Consider the following 19,368-nt stretch of genomic DNA (forward strand, 5'->3'; position numbering starts at 1 on the left):
AGCAGTGCAGCAAATGTGTTCAGTATCAACAGCTAGCAGTGGACTTTGGGGGAGCAACTGTTAACAGTAAATAAAAATCTGCAGTCATCCTCTGTTGTTTATTGACTTGGGCAAGTCAGCACTGGGATACCACACTAGTAATAACAAGCTAAATATGGTTTCCGGAAGGTATATTGGGGGATACCCCGGTGGTCCTTCACAGACAGCTTTGCCCACTCGATTTTCTAAAATTCGGTTTGATCCCAGTCTCATTGGATGTGAGCGAGGGGCTCCAGAATTGCAACGTGTCTGTGCATACCCCAGTGCTGCACATTGCAAGAATGCCCATGAATAGCTCTGACTATGCCTGTCGCGCTGTGCGTAGCCAGTAATCCTCCAGAAACCATGGTGCACATGGTGGATGGGTGCAGAGCCACCGGTGCTAAGTTTTTTTTTGGAACTGGACTGTCTGTCTGCTCCTGAGCACTAGGATGTTTCTTGGTTAAACTCCTTTGGTCTGGAAGGGTTTGCTTCCCAGCTGGAGAAGATCTGGGCTAGTTTTGGTCCTGGAGACGGGCATCTTGCTCTGCTCACTCTGCGCGGTGCCCGAAGGACTTGGTGTCGTGAGCCAGTCTTGCTGTCTATGGCACAGCTAGCCTGCAAGGCAGGGAAACGAAAGTGTCACTGTGACATTTGTGAGGGGATCTGAGCTAACAGTCGTCCGGGGAGAGAAGGAAAGGACAGGATGGCCTGCAAATATTTTTTGCATAACTGATCTCCATTAACCTGTACAACCTAGGTAATTGGCTTCTTTAGAATGAATTGTATTCATGTGTTACTGTGGGTTTATACGGATCAGAGTGCTGGATGGTTATGCCATGTTTAACCATGAGTTAAAAATATAATCCAATGGCTAAAAGCTATAAAATCTGCAGTGCATCACTCCTTAATTGTGAGAAAATGAATAAACATACTTTCAGTGTGCTTTCTATTAAAAGGTTTCCTGTGTATTTATGTATTCAACTTCTGTTGACTAACATAATAGGTTGATTATAGGCTGAAAGTCTGGCTGTCTGGCTTTTTCAGACTGATTCACCTTGCTGTTTGTTTGAGCTTATTTAATTACAAGAGTTACATTCCAAATACATCTGGGCGAGGGCACACTGAAACATTAGGACCTTCTTTTTGTTGTTTTATAAATTCCATGATAAAACAAAGATGAATGGTTTCTAAATAACAGAGATAACAGTTAAATAAGAACAGTAACTTAATGTAATAATAACAAAGACTATAACTGGACTATGTAGCGTTTATAATATATGGTGTAGTATTCAATTTATTTACAATATATTATTAAATTTTTCTTCCCCCCCACCCTCTTCAAGTCATCATCACTTTGTATGGCTGGTGTTCACGCAGGCGTTGTGTCAAATACTCTGGGTGGCCAAATTAATGTTGTAATCAGCAAGGGCATTCCGTACTATGAAGGCTCCCTGGCTAACAATGTCACCTCAAAAGTGTAAGTGTACTTCCCATGTTCTCCTTATCTTTAGCACCTTAGATCTTGGTAATGTCTTATCGTGGGATTAATTTCAGCTAGTGGAGCTACGTGTTCTTCCATGGCCAGGTTCCCTTCTGTAAGGTTCTCACAATGCTCTTTTGCTATGATGTGATTGTTTTACCAGATATTTTTAACCTCTAAACCATAAAGATTAATTTTCCAAGTTCTGCAAAGAGGTTTTATCTTCCAAAATGCATGGCATGACCATAAATTCCTAATGGTCTGTGGAAAAAGAATAATTTAACAGCAACATTTTAGTTGCAGGGAAGAGAGTGTAATTTGTCATTTTATCTCGGAAGTCCCAGGAATTAAAGCAGTCAGAGGAGATTAATTCTTCTTATTATGATTAGCTTAATTTAAAAGGGAAGCATTTTAATGAAGTCTTGCATTTTGCTGGGCAGATGTTTGTTTGAAACAACTTGGTATCTCTGGACTAGATTTCAGCTGAAGAGGTGTTTGTACTGAAAGCACTGCAACTTGGTGACAGGAAGCGTTGCTTTAATCGTGAAGTGCTTGTTTAGGCATATGTGCCTAGGTTTCAGTGGCAAGAAGTCAGACAAGAAAAATAAATTGAAGACGGTTTGTTTCAATTTTCCTCACTGACTACTGCAAAAAACATCTTTTGTTCTCTGCAGGGGACCGTTATCTACAAGTCTCTTCACATTTAAGACGAGTGGTAAGCATTATCACATGTATTAATGTTGACACTTTCATACAAATTTTGTGAGTAGAAATAAGTGTGCAGGTATTTTATTTCTTAATTTTTGTTCTAGTGAGGCTTTTTTTACTGCATTCCTCAGTAATGTATGTTTTTTAATTGTTTTACTATCTCATTTTGATGACTAATCATCACTGCATTTATACATACAGCGATGTATAAAGTAAGCCTTGCTTATCTGCAGAAAGAGATTCTTTCAGGTTATGTTGCTCCATTATGGTCTGGTTTAAAGTGACTTGACTCCCATACTTGAAAGACGCTGCTAAAGCAGAGCCGGGCACTTAAGAGTTGCTCTTTATTTGTAACAACTGTGTGTACTAGGTTTTTTTCCAGGTTTACTCCTTACACTTTCCTTGTTGCCTGCTAAGAAAGCTAGTAGAAATCCAAAAATGATTCCTCAACTTTCTCCACCCCCCCTTTTTTTCTCTCCCATATTCTTGCAACTGAATGCTATGTGATAATTTACTTGTCTCTCTTGCGCTGGAAGAGCATCTCTTGGGCCTTGCTCTATGTGTAAGTTGTGTTCTTTCTTGGCTGCCATGTTTTGTTTCGTAAATGCGTACCAGGTTGCTGATTGGTATAACAATTGTTGCTCCTTTTTAAAGCTTTACTGCTTTGCATGTTTTTACTTCTTATCAATTACCTGTTTTACAAATAAATTAGCTGTAGTTTTCTAAATGGAAGCTAGCTTTTCTGTTAGTCACTTTAAATGCCATCCTTGAATGGATGTTGGAAGTATTGTTTAAACAGTGGCCTTTCCTTAATCTCTTTAACTGTTTTAATAACAATATAAAAAACTCCCAACAAATTAACAAAAGCATTATGTTTGCTTTCCATAAGGATAAAGTTAAAAACAAAAAAAAAGGGGGGGGGAATCATACACATACTCAGGAAAAGTGTATAAATAAAAGTGATGCTGAATGGGGATATAAAGGCAGGAATCTGATGGGCAGAAGTATTTGGAGATGGAAATGTATACAAACAAGCAAAAATTAGAAAACATAATCCACATAATGTTCAAATAACTTCTCTCCCAGACCTCTGCAAGAGCTGGAAGGAGTTGCATGTCTGGTGACCGTATGCATGGAGAATATTAAACACAGTGATAGAGGCAGGGTTTGTTGGTTTTTTCTTTCAAAATGTGATCTGACGGTGTATATGAAAGTAATTAAATGGCCTGGAAATATGGAGAGAGGACAAAATGCTGATCTGGATTTCAGTGACATATTTGAGAAATTACTGAATAAAGTAGAGACAAGATGTAGGTCTAGATTAAAATGTCTGTAGTTGGGTGGCCTAGGAGTTAGCTGAAGGAAGAAGGGACTCTGTAGGATGCTGAAATGAGATTTATCAGACTGTGGTGAAGTTACTAGTGTGGTTCTTCCGTAATAGTTGGTTTCATGACTTGGTACAAAATACAGGAGTGTGTTATTAATGCTAGAGGTGTGGTCAGTGCACAGGAAGACCTAGCTGACTTTGAGAGTTGAGTAATAGAAATTAATTGAAGAATCACAGAGCAAAAAGTATACATAGAGATTGAGGCGTTTCTGCTTCAAACTGTGGCCCCATGTTAGATGGAGATGACGGATGAGGGAAAGGATTCTGTTAGTGAAGTGCTAAGTGTGATCCTGGGCTGCAGTAGATGAAGTACGTCCAATAGAGACAAGGAACTATTAATGCCATCTCACAAGACATTGTCGGGGCCTTGTCTGCGATCCAGTCGCACCTGGGCTCTGCCGCCTGGTCTGCCCTGAGAGGAGGGCTGGAGGGGACCCGCAGTGAGAGGGTCAGCTCACAGCGAAAGGGAAGCCAGGCTGGGTTGTTCAGGCTGGCTGACTGAAGGCAAAGATCGCTCTCTACTGATATGTTTGGGGAATACGCGTGTAAAACTACCGGCGCTACAGAGTAAGATTTAGTAAAGAGCAAATGGGTACCAACTAGCCACAAGGAAATTTAGCCAGGAAGTTAGGAGATGTTTTTTAGCCATCAGCAGCATGGGACATGGGAAGAAACTTCTAGTAAGAACGGTGACAAAAAAATACAACTAATTTCAAGGATGTGTTTGAGCTCAAGGCCAAGATTATGACATGGCTTCCTACATGCTTTGGTGTATTGTTTGAATTAACATTGTAATACTGAGGTGGGTTTAAAAAACAAGAAGTTATGTAGACACAAAAAAGGAACGAATGATCAAGTAGTCTGTTTCCCATTCACTGCATCAACCGTACATGCTCTTAAACCATGACAGCTCCCACAAAGCTTCTTGGTCTAGTGCTCTTTGTGGGTGGTGACTGAGAGAATATCCACATTACTCTTAGGCAGGCATGTCATGGAATACTCATGGCCACAAGTTTGGTTCCAGCATCACTATTATAAAGCAGAAGACAGTGTGTTTTGTTGGTAGTGGTGTTATAGTATAAATTTAAATGGCAGTTTAATATTTGCATGTAATGTCTTAAACTCCAAACCAGTAAAATCATTGTGTAACTTGAATTTTCACTTTGAATCCTTACCTTTTCTGTTGCTCAGGTTGCTATGGGACACTGGGGATGGAATCTGGGGTAATCCCTGATTCCCAGATCACGGCATCATCTATTCTTGAGTGGTCTGACCAAACAGGACAAGTGAACATTTGGAAACCTGAAAATGCCAGACTAAAAAGGGTTGGTCCTCCTTGGGCTGCTTTTATCAGTGACGAACATCAGTGGTTGCAGATTGACTTGAATAAAGAAAAGAGAATAACAGGTAAGTGAATCTGATGTGGCTTTTAAGCAGCACTGAAAAAGTTTGGTTGCTGACATCCTTTTTTTCCAGTTCTTGGTCTTAGTTAAAGTCCAGGTGACATTTAATTACCATTACAGCAAAGTTGGTTCCATGTCCTAGCTAATATACTGAGGAGCCTGGAGTTAAGAGTTGAACAGGTGGAGTTTCATGGTAGAAAACACATCTTCTATCAGAATTTGTTGAAGTGTTTCCTGTGGCTTTATTGGATCCTTGATGCTTCCCTTTTCGTGCCGATTGTCTCCTTGGAGTTGCAAATCCATATCCAGATAGCTCAGTCCACTGGTACCTCTGGTGCAGGTGTACTGACTTATGTTTCTAGGTTCTCCCTACTGCCCGTCATAGCCATAGTGAATCCAAGAGTGGAGCCAGGAGCAGTTGCAGTGCAATGTGAGATAAGCAGCAGAGTGAGTAAACCAGCTGGCAGCCTCCCCTTCACCTCCTTGCCTGAAGTGGAACTTGGGCTGAGAGTTGGGGGTGGTGGGCCCCTCAGCAGTCTATTGCACTTTCCCTCAGCAAGCGGGCCAAACAGTGCAGACTGATGCAGCCAGAGTCTGGGTTAGGCTCTGCTCCATCACAGAGACTGTGATGGACCATCCGTCATCGTTTTAGTAGCTGTGTCTATTTGGAGAGAGAGCTGGAGGTGCTGTTTTACAAAACAGCTTTCCTTTGTGAGTTGTTCTGCAGCACTGAAGTGTCAGCTTTAGGAAGCTACAGATCTTTCAATGGTGCTTTTAGGGTGGCAGTACAAAAGAAGGGAAGAGTGGTGGTGTCTTGGCAACTGGGGACAGGAGTTGGCCATGGTCAGATGAACGGACTGTTTCCATCAAGAAATGAGGGGAAAGTGCTTAGCAAGGTTATATCATGAAAATTGAAAGTGAAATGATTTTCAGTCTCTGTAGAAGTTCCAAACCCTGGCACCCTGAATAAACTTTTCAAAATGTAACTGGACCAGTGGAGATTCCAACTACGTAATGCTGGATTCCAAAGCTGATCTATTAATTTTTACAAACTGGTACCTTTTTTTTCTCTAACTGGGCACCTTAAATTTCACAGGTATTATAACTACTGGATCAACCTTAGCAGAGTACTACTACTATGTCTCAGCCTACAGAATTTTATACAGTGATGATGCACAGAAATGGACAGCATACAGAGAACCCGGCATGGATAAAGATAAGGTAAAAATACCACAATTTTAAATATGACTAATTTTGGTACGGTAAGGAAGCATTAAATAACTTCCCTTTTCAGTGTAATTTTGAATCAATATCTGTGCAGAAGAAAATATGAACATGTGCAAATATGTAAGGATTTGAACAGTTCTGAAATTCAGAGATTATTTTTATTACTATTTGGGGGTGGGGGAATATTCTATACAAGAAACTTCCATTGCCAGTGGTAGGCTGTCTGGTGTACTGCGTCTCTTCAAGAAAAATCAGATTTCTTTCAAAATAGGTTGTATGTTTCAAAATTAAGGTTTACATTCTTATTCTCTTGTGGTTACAGAATAAATGTTAGGGATTGTATAATTTTCCATCTTTTATAATGTTTGTCTCTTTTATGAAATACTGGTAAGTTTGTTTCTTCTATAATAGAACAGCCCTTGCAGAAGGGAGTTTTCTTAAAAGATGAAACAGTATGTTCAGATTGTGAATGCTTTGCCACACAGAAAAATTATCTAATGTTATCGGCAAGATAATCTCATTTTCCCTGCGTTTACAGTTTTGCAGTATTTAATAGATAGAAAAAATGAGAAGATTAATGTCCTACGTAGTCTTCCTTAGTGGTTCAGATCAGATTTTCTTAAACAAATGAGAAGATTCCTGGTAACCTGACTCAAACTAGAATTTCTTTTTCTTACAATTCTTGGATGTAATTTACCTTACTTCCATAGGCCTGTGGTATTACATATATGTAACAGTAACTAATAACCTAGTAACTTTTTAGAAAGGGGTCTTAACAATGATAACTCTTTAGCTGTACTTGATTTTCTTCTGTTCACTGTGGATTAAGAATATTTCAAGGTAGGATGTAGCATCCTGTTGATAAAGTGAAAGGTCGAAGTATCAGGTTTGTTAAATTAAGAGGTTTTTGAACACTGAAGGTAATCACAGTAGGAAACTTTCCTGAAAGGAGCAGACTTTACTGTTGGGGCTGATCCATCTCCTTGAATCTACATGTTGAACTAAGAGACTGTTAGTATGAAGTATTCAAGGAAAAGGCGGGGGTGGGGTGGGGGGGAAATCCAGCATCTTTTACTAGTTTTCGAGTGCCCTCTCCTGGCCATAAAATAAAATCTCCGCTAGTGAGCTGCCTAGATTTAGGCTTCATGTTTAGTTTGATTATTTTCTTTGAAAACCTTGGCAGCTGTTGCCTTTTAATTTGAGCATGTTGTTTTTCTTGCAAGTTCACAAAATGAAACAAATTGTGGAGCTTGAAATTACAGACAACAGGGTTTTTTTGCACTTTTTGTATCATTAGGTACAATGCACGAAGACAAATACATATCCAGGACGTGTAGTATCCAGCTGTAGTCAAATGACAGAAAAAAGGGTTTGGTATGGTTGATCTCTTAGGCTTCAAAGTAGCAGATTTTTCTTCTCTCTGACATCATCTCATTTGATGCAGCTTTGCTTTTGGTTGCATATGCATGCAGGCTTCTCCCTTTGAGCCTTACATAATTGCACATCAGACCAGTCAGGAGGTGCTGTTCCCTGTTTTTTGAAAGATATTTGCAATTCCTAAAGTTGTTCAGGAGACTAGAAACTTTTCCAAGCCTGTCCTGTAGTCCTCTGGCAAATAGCTTCTAGAGTTCTGTCAGTACTCAAGAAAAGCTTTCCTTAAATTTTTTATATATGAAAAGAAAAAAAAAAGCTTGAATTGGGGGAAGATGACAGATCCAAAGTTGCAGTGTCACAGAAGTTTTGTTTGACAGCACAGAGGCAAATGGAGAGAATTTGATGATACATGGAATACAAAAGTGATTTGTCATCAAAAAGCTTGCACTGTATTGAGCTCAGAAGCACATTCTTTTTGTGAAAAAAATTAAATGAACAAAAAATACCGAGCTGCAGGTAAACTTACTATCATAACACTTGACATCAAAAGCTTGACTGAGAAAAGCCTGGAGTAAAGAACTACTTTACTGTTAATCTTTCTTGAAGATAGTAGACACCGTTAACAATTCTTGTTGCATTTGCTGTTACATGCTCAGCCTCAGAAACCTGAAGGGAGACTGACTTTCAGTGTTGGGCATCTATTTCCTAATCTGTGACTTCTGCGTCTGTTGCTCGGGTAGCCAGATGCAGCTTGGACCTTCTTTTAGTAGTGGGCACTGTCACGGCACAGCGCAAACAAAGATACAGTACAGCAATGTGGGTTGGGCGCATCCCCTCAAAGAGTCACCTTTGTATTTTGCTTCTCGTTTGCATCTTTACCAAAACAAATACTCCTCTGGTGAGATCTCTACCTACAAGACTGTCAGCTTAAAGTTTTTTTTAAAAATTTGCCCTAGTTTAGGGGAAAAGTGGAACCTGGTTTTCTGCGTTCTTGTCATGTCTGATTAGATTGTGAATATTTGGATACACAAACTGTGACTGCTTTGTATTCACTTATTTCCAAAGTAACACCATAGACTTGCCCCTGTATTTAATCTGTCTTCATTCATTGCTAGTAAGTATATTTATGAACAATGAGCAGGACAAGTGTCACCCAGACCATGTGCTTATGAGTCTGCACTGCAGTAAGTTGGGGAAGAACAGAGACTATACACTTTTCAAGGCAAATACCTTGTGTTTGCCTACATAGATTTTTAGTATCATGAATGGCTTAGCAGTTAGTTGGATAGTGTTACGTGGATACATAAAAATGAAAATGCTGGTTACTAATTTTAAGATGTAGAAAACCCAATACACTCAAACATGAAGTACTGCATTTAAATTACCAAGGGATTTATTTTTCCATGCCTAACTAAATTGACTTACATTTCTATTTGATCAGTCAATGCTTTCAAATATTGAAGACAGTTAATGCCTATGTAAGGACAAACCAAAATTCTTACGTGCAAGTAATAGTAATGGGGCTTGTTTGTCTTTTGAGAGTGGCAACACATTATGTATATCAGGGAGGCCAGGCGTGAGTTCCTTAAAGGTCCCTGGGGTTGTTTGGGCTTTTGAATGGATAGTTTTCTAGAATAATTGTTTTCTTTTAAACCTGTAGGGATATTCTAGTCATTTTGTTACAAAAATTTAAAACATTGGAGTGCAATACAAGAATCTCTACCTTGTTTACCAAGGTTGAAACACCAGTGACCTGCATTGATCAGAAGTGCGCTAAAAGCTTTTGACTGCTCCATTTTATGCAGACACATCAGCTGTTACACAGTACAGTGCTTGTCCTTAAGCATGGCAAGGTGTTTTATCATTTACCAAGCAGTGCAAGAGAGCAGAAAACTCACTATAATATTTATTTTTCAGGCAAGTGCCATAATTCTGTTCTGCATTATGTCCAACATGATTTGCAGTGTCTTTATCAGTGCTTATAAAACAAACATGTTACTCATTTACCTCTATGGTGACGTGTGTTGCAATAGCACTCAAGAGCTGCGTTTGCAGAGCCAAAGCCCAACTGCTGTGCACTAACATGGAGAGATGGTTCACTTCCTACCCGAAAAGATGATCCCAAGCCAGTCCTCCCAAAGACAGTGATGGGATGGCTTGCTGGGCTGGAGTACTGGGCCTAGCTTCTGTATTGTTTTAAGCAGTTCAGTGCAAAACCTGTAGTTGGCTGCAAGTTTTGTCAGTGTGCTGACACTGCATCACAGTGATATCTGTTTACTGGTTTTCAATTTCAACCAGGTAAGCCCATTCTGTCTTGTCACATTTGGATGAGTTCTTTGTGTGCAAGGACCAGCGGTGAGGGACCGACTTTAGCTCATCCTTTATGCAAAGTTTGCGCCCTTCTCTTGCAGCATGGCTCCGTACGAGAGTCTGAAGAGAGAGTGCTCACGTTTTGAACCTGAATCCTTTTATTTTGCTTGTGGTTCAGCCCTTGTAGACAACAACCACTAGAGGACAGTGTGATTACATACTTTGTGTCTTAATGCTTTCTAGTAACTGCCATACCCAGTCATAGGACAGACTATGCTTAAACCATTAGGCTGTGTGAAGGCACCGCTTAATTCCTACTTTCACATTGTCACAACTGCTTGCTGTATATATTTGAAGAGTAAGTGCAGAATACCAAAAAGGACCAAGTTAGGATTATTCGGTGCCATAAATGTGAGATGTCTTTAACAGTAGGCACTGCCTGGGGAGCATCAGTAGAATATTACGTAGCACCTTTATTCTGAAGTAAGTAGTTGCGTGCACACCTGTACACACGCACCTTTATTTTATTAAGTTATATATTAAATAGGGCCGAGTGAGTGGAGATGTGCAGGCAGCAGCACCATTCTGGGGCTGAATTTTCAGGACTCTGCACCACTTATTTTTCCTAAATAAAACATAAAAATTGGTTGTAGTTACTTAGTTGCTATTGCATTTGTGTAACATAACATTTGTCTCTTGTTTTTCTTTCTTTTCTAGATATTTCAAGGGAACACTGAATTGTACCAGGAAGTTCGCAATAATTTCATTCCACCTATTATTGCACGCTTTTTTAGGATTAATCCCTTAAAATGGCACCAGAAAATTGCAGTGAAAGTAGAATTGCTAGGATGTCAGTTTAGTATGGGTAAGGCAACTGAAAAACTTTCAACTGTGCAAGACAAGCAGTGAAATAATTTGGCAAAGATTACACTGTGGGTATATTTTCAATGAGAAAAAAGTACTTCTTAGCTGCGTAATCCTTCTGTAACTGATACTTTTGAATTTCTTCTGAAGTTATTGCACTTAACCTGAAAAATACCTAGTTTGGGCTTAAACAAGGTAATTTAGAAAATAAGTGTTTCAAAAGACACCAGTCACTTACTTTCCGTGTTACTGATTTGTAGGGATTTTTTCCTCATTACATAACACGAACAAAAGCTTTAGAGCAAACTGTTCCAGCTGTCTTCTGAAAAGGAAACATGCAAAACTAGCACTTCAAAAAACTTTTTTTATAAATTCTTTTCTTCTAAAGGCCGTGCTCCTAAAATCACTATGCCGCCACCACCACCTCAGAACAAGAATGATGACAAGAATGACTTCAGTGATGACTTCATTCATTCAGTGAAGACTTCATTGCAGACAGATAAAACAACTTTCACACCTGAAATAAAAAACACCACAGTGACTCCAAGTGTAACCAAAGGTATGCACAGTTAAGCAGCAGAAGTGTTTGGGAAGTCCTTACAGTACTTTGGCATATACTAAGTGTGCTTTCTGAATTTAAGTTTTCTCAACACTTAATGTATTATAGCAAATTATAAATATTTTCTTCTTAACATTTACTAGTTATTAAATATATGTAGGATACAAAATGTACAGTTGCATACTGCATGCAGAAACAAAACCAATCTTCCAAGTCACACATGTATTAAGTTCTGTCTTTCAAAACTTGTTCAAACTGAGTTCAGGTTTGAATTACTGAACAAATTTTATCAGAAGTTGCAACTTGGAGTTCCCTTCAGAATTAATCAGATGTAACTGCTTTGTTATTTAATTTGATAATTTCTTAGGACAAAACACTTTTGCCATAGCTTATCTTTTATGGAGCAGTCATGTTGGCATGAGATTCGAAAAACATCTGGCATCATCATTTTGTGTATCAAATTGTCAGAAAAGGGAGCAAGATCACTGCAGATGTAGGCATTGGTGAAGTGTCCTTTGGATGACGGGGGACAGGATGGTCTCATGTCACACGCAGACCGAGTGTAGGCCGATTGTGATTAACTGTGAAAGTAGTGTGGCATTTACTTCTTATAGGAGGGTCAGACTTAAGTGGTTGCATATTGCTGGGCTCTTTTGATTTTCCTTGTTAATAATAAAAGACGTTGTTCTAACAGAGAAAAATCATACTTCTATCAAAACAAATCTGTTGATTTTGATGAAAAACCTTGCAAAAATACCAGCTGTGCATACATGTAGAAGAGCTAGATGTTAATTGACATTTACACTGTGGGAGCATCCAGCAGGGTAGCTTAGCTGGGGGATCTGGTGTGATAGATGCTATATGTGAAAACTATGTGCTTTACCCAAGTAATTTTCAAATTAAAAACTGATTTATGAGAAGCTTTTCTGTCTGACACCACTTAATTTAATGGCTTTCAGATGTGGCATTGGCAGCAGTTCTGGTTCCAGTGCTGGTGATGGTCTTCACTACTCTGATTCTTATCTTAGTTTGTGCGTGGCATTGGAGAAACCGGTAAATGAATAGATTAATGAAAGTGCTTTAAATGAATGTTAGCCTGGTGTGTGGGAATGCAATGCTGCATGTATCGCTATGGGAACTACAAGGTCCATGCTTGTGGAAGGATTTTTTTTTTTTTTTTTCAGAACTGTATTCTCTGTGAGAAAACATTCACTTGAATAGTGAGGACAGTGAAAACAGCTTTTTGTAACTATTTCAATAGAAGTGCTTTTACTGAACACTGGTTTCTCCAGTAGCAGCAGACTGGTGATGGCAAGCCAGGTTAGTCGTGCTTGTACTTTAAATTTGAGGACCAGTTACAGCCAAGGTGATAGTTGTGGAGCATTAATTAATGCATCTTTCAATAAGCAGACTAGCTAAAATACCCCCTTTTTCTTTTTTTTCACAGCAAGAAAAAAACTGAGGGCACTTACGATCTACCTTACTGGGATCGTGCAGGTAACAAAATGGTTTTATGAAAGCCTTTACTTGGCACTTTTGGTTTGATGCATGTTTCAGATTGCAGTAACACAGACAACTAGCAGAAGCTTCCCTAATGCTGATGTAGGCATAGTGAACACTGAATTTCTTTTCTGGACAGACTTAACTGCTTCATTCTTTGATTTTTTTTTTTTATTTTTTTTTTTTTTTGAGAAATAGAAAATGCCTTGTTTCCTGTTAGAGCTTACAGCTTCAGATTTTTTTTCAGTAAAGAAAGTATAAAACCTCTTAATTATACAACATGAGGGGAAAAATAATTGATGAGGAATGTCTTTATACATTTGATGATCATATATTTGGTACTTTTTTTGTCCTGGAAAAAATCTTTCATCTTAGTATACAAGGTCTCTCAAGTTTCACCTTTCTTCAAGCATGTGGGATTGTTTGCAGTCCCTTTTAGGCATATTTTTCCATCCTGCTGACTTGTGCCTCATGAACTTGAGATCAGACGATTCCACCAAGCAGCACTTAGCAAGCGTCTTGAAAATGCTTGGGCGACAGCATAAAGGGCTGCTGCAGCAGTTGGGTTCATACTGTCTGTATGACTGTGCTTCACTCCTCTGTCCTCATGCTGAAAATTTCCACATCTGTGTGTTTGCTCTCTGGCAGTTTTAAGTAAGCCTTATCCTTTAGACAAGAAACCCTTTAATGACCTTATCTGTATTTATTACATGTCTGTTTCTGATAGGTCACAGCATTGTTGTCTTACAATATTAGACTCAAAATATCCTGTATTTAAGTGTCAATGATGGACATACCAGATTTTTTTTCTTGTTTGCTTAAATTTAGATGTTCAGTATGCAGGTCTGTTTTAAAAGGAAATTTGGCAAAATGCAGTATCAAAATAATGTTGCTACACTTCTCTGTGGAGCCTCTGTCTGTCCGCTGCCACAGGCTACCTCAGATTTTGTTAAACAGCATTCCGGGGTTTTGAATCTCCTGTTTTTTGGCCTTTACCTACGGGATGGTCTCTTACAGCTGGAATGAAATATGGTAATGGACAGCAAAACTAGAATGACTCTGGCTACTGGAGGAAGGGATGGGGGGGACCTAACAAAACCAACTCTCCCTACCTTCCCTCAAGAAAATGTTCATGACCACAGTCACTCCTTTTCACTTCCACTGAAGTCAAAATCCTTTTTATTCAGGTTTTTGGCAATATTCACTGATGAACCTTTTTCAACAATGTGAGTTAGAAACCACATTAATTAAATGTACTCTTAGGTTGTAACTGAGATTTGTCTAAAATTTTATGTAAATATTTGATTTACAAATTGGAATAATGGCTGACTTTTTAGGATTTTCTGTGTTATATTTTATGAGTTTATTAATATGGTGAGTAGCTGTGTGGCTCATGGACATTCAGGGATAGATTCACTAGACTGGAGCAGTTCTGCAGGTGTTTGAAGGGGGAGCATTCAGGCAAGTTGATTGGGCAAGAATAATATTGTCATCTCTGAATCTTCAGTCTGCCAGAAAATGTTAAAATACCTCGTAACCTTAGGGTCATGCAAATACTGATAATCAAGGTTTTTAATCAAGTTGTTATAATATTTTAGTAGCTTAAAACACAGTATGTATGCAGTTTTGGATGGTTTTTTTTTTTAAAATCCATGTAGGATGGTGGAAAGGAATGAAGCAGTTTCTCCCGACCAAATCAGCAGAACATGAAGAAACTCCTGTACGCTACAGCAACAGTGAAATTAGTCACCTAAGACCAAGAGAAGTCCCAACAATGCTGCAAACAGAGTCTGCAGGTACATTTTACTGTTTCTGTGGGATGTGTAATACATATATATATGTACATGACATGCCAAAAAATGTCAGGAATTTGGCTACATTTAATTGTTTCCTGTTTATTTTGGGGAACAGAGGAGAAACAAATGGTTCTGTAAGTGCATTCCTTAAAATGCAGGCTTTTTCAAATCTGTTCGCGGAGTATCATAAAAGTAGGTACTAACTGACTTGATGTCCTGTGGATAGACACTTTCTGAAGTTAATGCAGTAACTGAAAGTTTCTTTACTTGTATGTGTGTTCCTAAACCCCATAAAGGGTTGAAGGATTTTTTTGGTTATGTTTTCATGCACTGCAAACAATTTCACCCCATGATCTTTATGCACACATCTGAAATGTGGCCCTTGGTTCCATACACTGATTGTATGGATTAAGTAATTCTTTTGATCTAGAAAAGGAGGAATTACTGATAATGATATTTGCTCTTTCCTTGGTGAACCAGTCATTAGAGGAAGATGACTGTGCCGCCTTTGGTTCTGTGCTTATGTACCAATGGCAGAAATATGCAGATGTGCAGGAATTATGGCTTCACAGCAGGCAGAATTACTTTTCTCTTTTTGGCTGCTTGTCTGTTTTCACCCAGCTAGCCAGGTTCTCACCTCCAGCTTTTGTAACTCAGATGATCTGTTGAACTAAAACATCTCAGCTGACCACATGCAGGCTTTCCCCCCTCAGAGGATAAACCCTCTACCCCAAGGACCACTTTTTATCCAAAGCTAGGCAGGATAATTTCACTTAATTCTAATTTGGCAGGGAAGAACATTTCAAAAAACTTTGTTTTGAGGCAGATTTACAGCATGGGAAATTGCAGCTCACATGGGAAGAAGTATAAAGCTGAGAAATGGGGATGTTGTGGCTATCCCTGTGGCTTTAACTATTTGTTGGAAATTACTTTTTTCCAAAGCAGTTGGCTCTGGCAGACAGAGAAGGACCACTGGTTTGATCTAGGATAATAATTTCTGTGACACCATTCACAGGTTGCATTTGATGTGATGCCACTGTAAAAAAAAATTTCTTTTAAGTGTGTTTTTATTTTGTTTTGTTGGGGCTTGCAACACAGAGTATGCTCAGCCACTGGTAGGGGGAATTGTTGGCACGCTTCATCAGAGATCAACCTTTAAACCAGAGGAAGGAAAAGAAGCAAGTTATGCTGATTTGGACCCTTACAATTCACCCATACAAGAAGTTTACCACGCTTATGCTGAACCGCTACCTATAACTGGACCAGAATATGCAACTCCAATAATCATGGACATGTCCAGCCATCCCAGCACACCTCTTGCCATTCCTTCCATTTCCACCTTCAAAGCTGCAGGGAATCAAGCTCCTCCACTGGTGGGAACTTACAATAAACTCTTATCTAGGACAGACAGCACATCATCAGCACAGGCGCTGTACGATACACCAAAGGGGCAACTGGGGCCAGGTGCCACAGACGAATTGGTGTACCAGGTACCACAGAGCGTGGCCCATTCCACTGGGAGTAAGGATGAACTAAGTTAGCTCATGAGTAAGGTAGAGTGATGGCTTGTTTTTAAAAGCCAGTTCCATAAAGCTGACAGTTTCATTTTTTAATTGCATTGTTTTGGTATTGTTAGTCTTAAATAATACAGTGTTGAACCAAAAGATGTGGTATTGGAAGTCTGGGAAACCAGTAATTCTGCCTTTCCTGAAGCTGTATATATTACAGCTTGTCTCCTGCAAAACCATGGACTTCATTACTACTGTACAATTGTCTGTCAGACATGAGCAAAGAACTTCTCCAAGATTAGCTTCAGTAATTGATAGATGTGAATGATAAATTGCGAGAAACAGTTTAAAGTACGAAAGCCAATAATTTCTTGCTAATGGTACTATTTCTGGGGGGAAAAAACCCCAAACAAACCCAAAGCTTCTAACTTTCTAAGACCTGTATGTAAGCACTATAGCTTCTAAAATTCATTTTACCCTGTAAAATGCCTGCACAACTTTGGACTCTAAAAACTACTGTCATCAGGACTGATGGCAAAAATCCCATTAACTTCATGGCATAAAATAGTTTTGATTTTAAATCATGTTATTTCAGCTTTTGTTCACAGGATTAGGAATCAGCAGCTGTGTGTTCCTCAGAAGGTTCCCACCATTTTTGTTGGTCTTCCAAAACTAGAATCTGTTGTCTGTGCTGTTTTCTGCCTCATCTCCTTAAGCCACTCAGTCTTGTTCCTTCCTAGGGATCCAGGAGGCACAAAGTTATACAAGCAAACTACATAGCAACTGCTTTTACATTTTTCCGTACTAAGTGAAGGCTACTCTGAATGGCATCTGCCTCAAATTCAGACTTCCTTGATGGTCAGTGTGCAAGAAGCATCCAGGTGTTCCAGGTGACTGCATTCAGAAAGGTTTTTCCCTGTCCCCCTGCCCAGAGTATCTATTGTTGTGTGTTAAAATGTGAGCATATACAAAGGAAGATATGTATATACTTTTGTGAGTGCTTAAGGAAGCACACAAATATTCTAATGGTGCACAGTTTGTGTTACACACGTGTTTAGCACATATGGTACGTTTTAGCACAACTGAAAAAGCCTTAGGGCTTTTCTTATGATTGTTCTTATTAGAAGTATAGTAGATTCCAAAACCTTTGCAAGTGAACCAGTACTGTTCCAAAGAATGTCCATTTCAGAAGCATTTAATGGAATTTGTATCCTTTGAATGTTCCAGTGTTCTCTACTATGAAAACATTGCAGTCAGTCTTCGATTTGGGATAAAGCAAACTAGTTTTAGCTAGGTAATCACAAAATGAAAAAAATTTGGATGTCATATTTGCCATTTTTTTATCTTGTTAGAAACAAAGCACAGCTTTTTAACCTAAGTAGTAGAAAAACCTCACAATAAGAATGCTTTATTTTTATTGTAACAGCACTGTTGGGAGGATGCTGAATTAATTTATACATGTGAAACCCCCTACCTACACAGCCCAGTTTTATGGACTTCCCTGGTTACTGTTCCTGTGATGTAATTCAAGTCAGCCTTTATTGCCCAGGGTCCCTAAACTAGGTGGAGAACATCCAAATCAGAACTAAACTACTGTTCAAGAGGGCTGCCACCATGTCTTTGTACCAGTAACGGTATCCTAACTTCTCACTTGAAAATTTGTTTGCGCAAGGGCTCTAGATAAACTCAGTAAATCCAAAATTACTTGTGGCCTATTCAACATACAGAATATGTTATTACATATTCTTAAAGCCCAAGTCTACAATTTTTTGTTCATTCATTCTCACTCATTGATTATTTTTTTTATCTATTTTTAGAATTTGGTGTCTAAGCCTAAATGTGAATGTAAGTAAGGGTGGTATATAAGACCTATTCATGAACAAGAAATTCCTGCCTACAGTTGTACTTCTAATGTTATTGCAGATTTTTGTGCTTGATAAAACTAGTCTGCAATCTTTGAAGTTTTGCTTAAACAGGTAAGTGTTCTTACCCCTCAGCAGCAAATATGACTTTGAAATTATCTGAGCTGATTTTATTTGAAAGGGGTGGGAAGTTATTTGTTTGCACCAAGATGTGGCATTCCAGCCAAGTTAAGAAACCTCTGCCTTTTCAAACTGTGTCAGTTTAGGCTTAGAAAAATTAATCTACCATAAGAATAAATGGATGTGTTCAAGTTAGTACAATTAACATGCTTGGATTTAATTTTTACTGTAGGCCTAGTACGGTAGAACTGTGGATATACTGTAGGCTAAGATGGTGTAAGAATTAAAGTTTTCTCTACAGTGGGTTATTTTTTAAGCAGCCGTAATGCAGTTTCATTATGTGAGCAGCATGAGCTGCTGACTGGAATGGATGTTTTTAAGAATTTAAGTAAGTAAGTCCCTTTTCTGAAAGAAATTGGTCCCAAGCTTTGCTCCCTGCTTTCAACTTTGAACACGGTATCTGCTAGGGCTAAGAAGATAAGTTTGAATATGTAACAGTTGGGTTTAAAAATGTATGCTACAAACTGCTAAACATTGATTCCCAAATGTAAGTTGCACAACACAGTTAAGATTAGAATTCTCCTGTGTACAATATAAGCAGAGGTACATTTAATGGGTCTCTCTTACATGTGAAGACATATGGATATAAAATGTATTTCAATCTTGTTTGGCTTGAGTATTCTCCCAGAATGTATGTTCTTACCTCAGCATGTATTGTAGTTGCTCAGTATTTGTATATGTTGCTAGAACTTAGACTGTATAAATAGTGAGGGGTTTTTATATGTATGTTAAAAAGTATTTTAAATAAATTGTACATATGTATTAGTATGTTTGCATTTAACAACTACCTTATATCTATCTATCTATCATCTAATTCATTTGTAGTTTGGACATGCAAGGGTTATTTATGAGTGACCATACTACAGCAGGGGTTATACCCTGCCTCCCAAGAGTGACATTTCTAGGTCTCACCAAGCATTAGAAGCAGTGAACTGACACTTACTAGAGCTCTCCTCATGGCTGGAGTCTGCTGCAGGGGCAAGTGGTGTTTACAGGAGGGAGCTTCCTGGCATTACCTGCTGCTGGCAGAAGCAGAATGCTGGCTCTGGAGTCCTGTGTGATGAGAGGCTAAGGCTGCTCTCTGTTAGTGCAATAGAAAGTCAGGCTCTGGTCCAGTATAACCCATTGCTGAGATGCAGAGACACACCACATACCGCCCCCAACCCTCCAGTCCCAGTCAGCACACCAC

General features: G+C 38.9%; 1 protein-coding gene across 2 annotated transcripts in view; it reads left to right on the forward strand.

The window, feature by feature from the left end:
* DCBLD2 (discoidin, CUB and LCCL domain containing 2) overlaps positions 1–19,368 on the forward strand; it is a 111,461-nt gene that overhangs the window by 27,612 nt on the left and 64,481 nt on the right. Inside the window, exons 6-15 of one of the 2 annotated variants that reach the window (XR_007509029.1) lie at positions 1,365–1,498; positions 2,176–2,216; positions 4,788–5,003; positions 6,096–6,220; positions 10,628–10,775; positions 11,163–11,333; positions 12,293–12,386; positions 12,781–12,830; positions 14,492–14,629; positions 15,728–18,407. Coding sequence is in view for 1 of the 2 variants with exons in the window: in XM_049824449.1 (XP_049680406.1) it covers positions 1,365–1,498; positions 2,176–2,216; positions 4,788–5,003; positions 6,096–6,220; positions 10,628–10,775; positions 11,163–11,333; positions 12,293–12,386; positions 12,781–12,830; positions 14,492–14,629; positions 15,728–16,170 (1,560 nt within the window). In the remaining variant the exon portion in view is untranslated. Of the gene's footprint in view, positions 1–1,364; positions 1,499–2,175; positions 2,217–4,787; positions 5,004–6,095; positions 6,221–10,627; positions 10,776–11,162; positions 11,334–12,292; positions 12,387–12,780; positions 12,831–14,491; positions 14,630–15,727; positions 18,948–19,368 lie in introns of those variants that run through there. The other variant, XM_049824449.1, reaches the window with a different exon arrangement.

Source organism: Accipiter gentilis, chromosome 21 (genome assembly GCF_929443795.1).
Source record: "Accipiter gentilis chromosome 21, bAccGen1.1, whole genome shotgun sequence".
NCBI lineage: Eukaryota > Metazoa > Chordata > Aves > Accipitriformes > Accipitridae > Astur > Astur gentilis.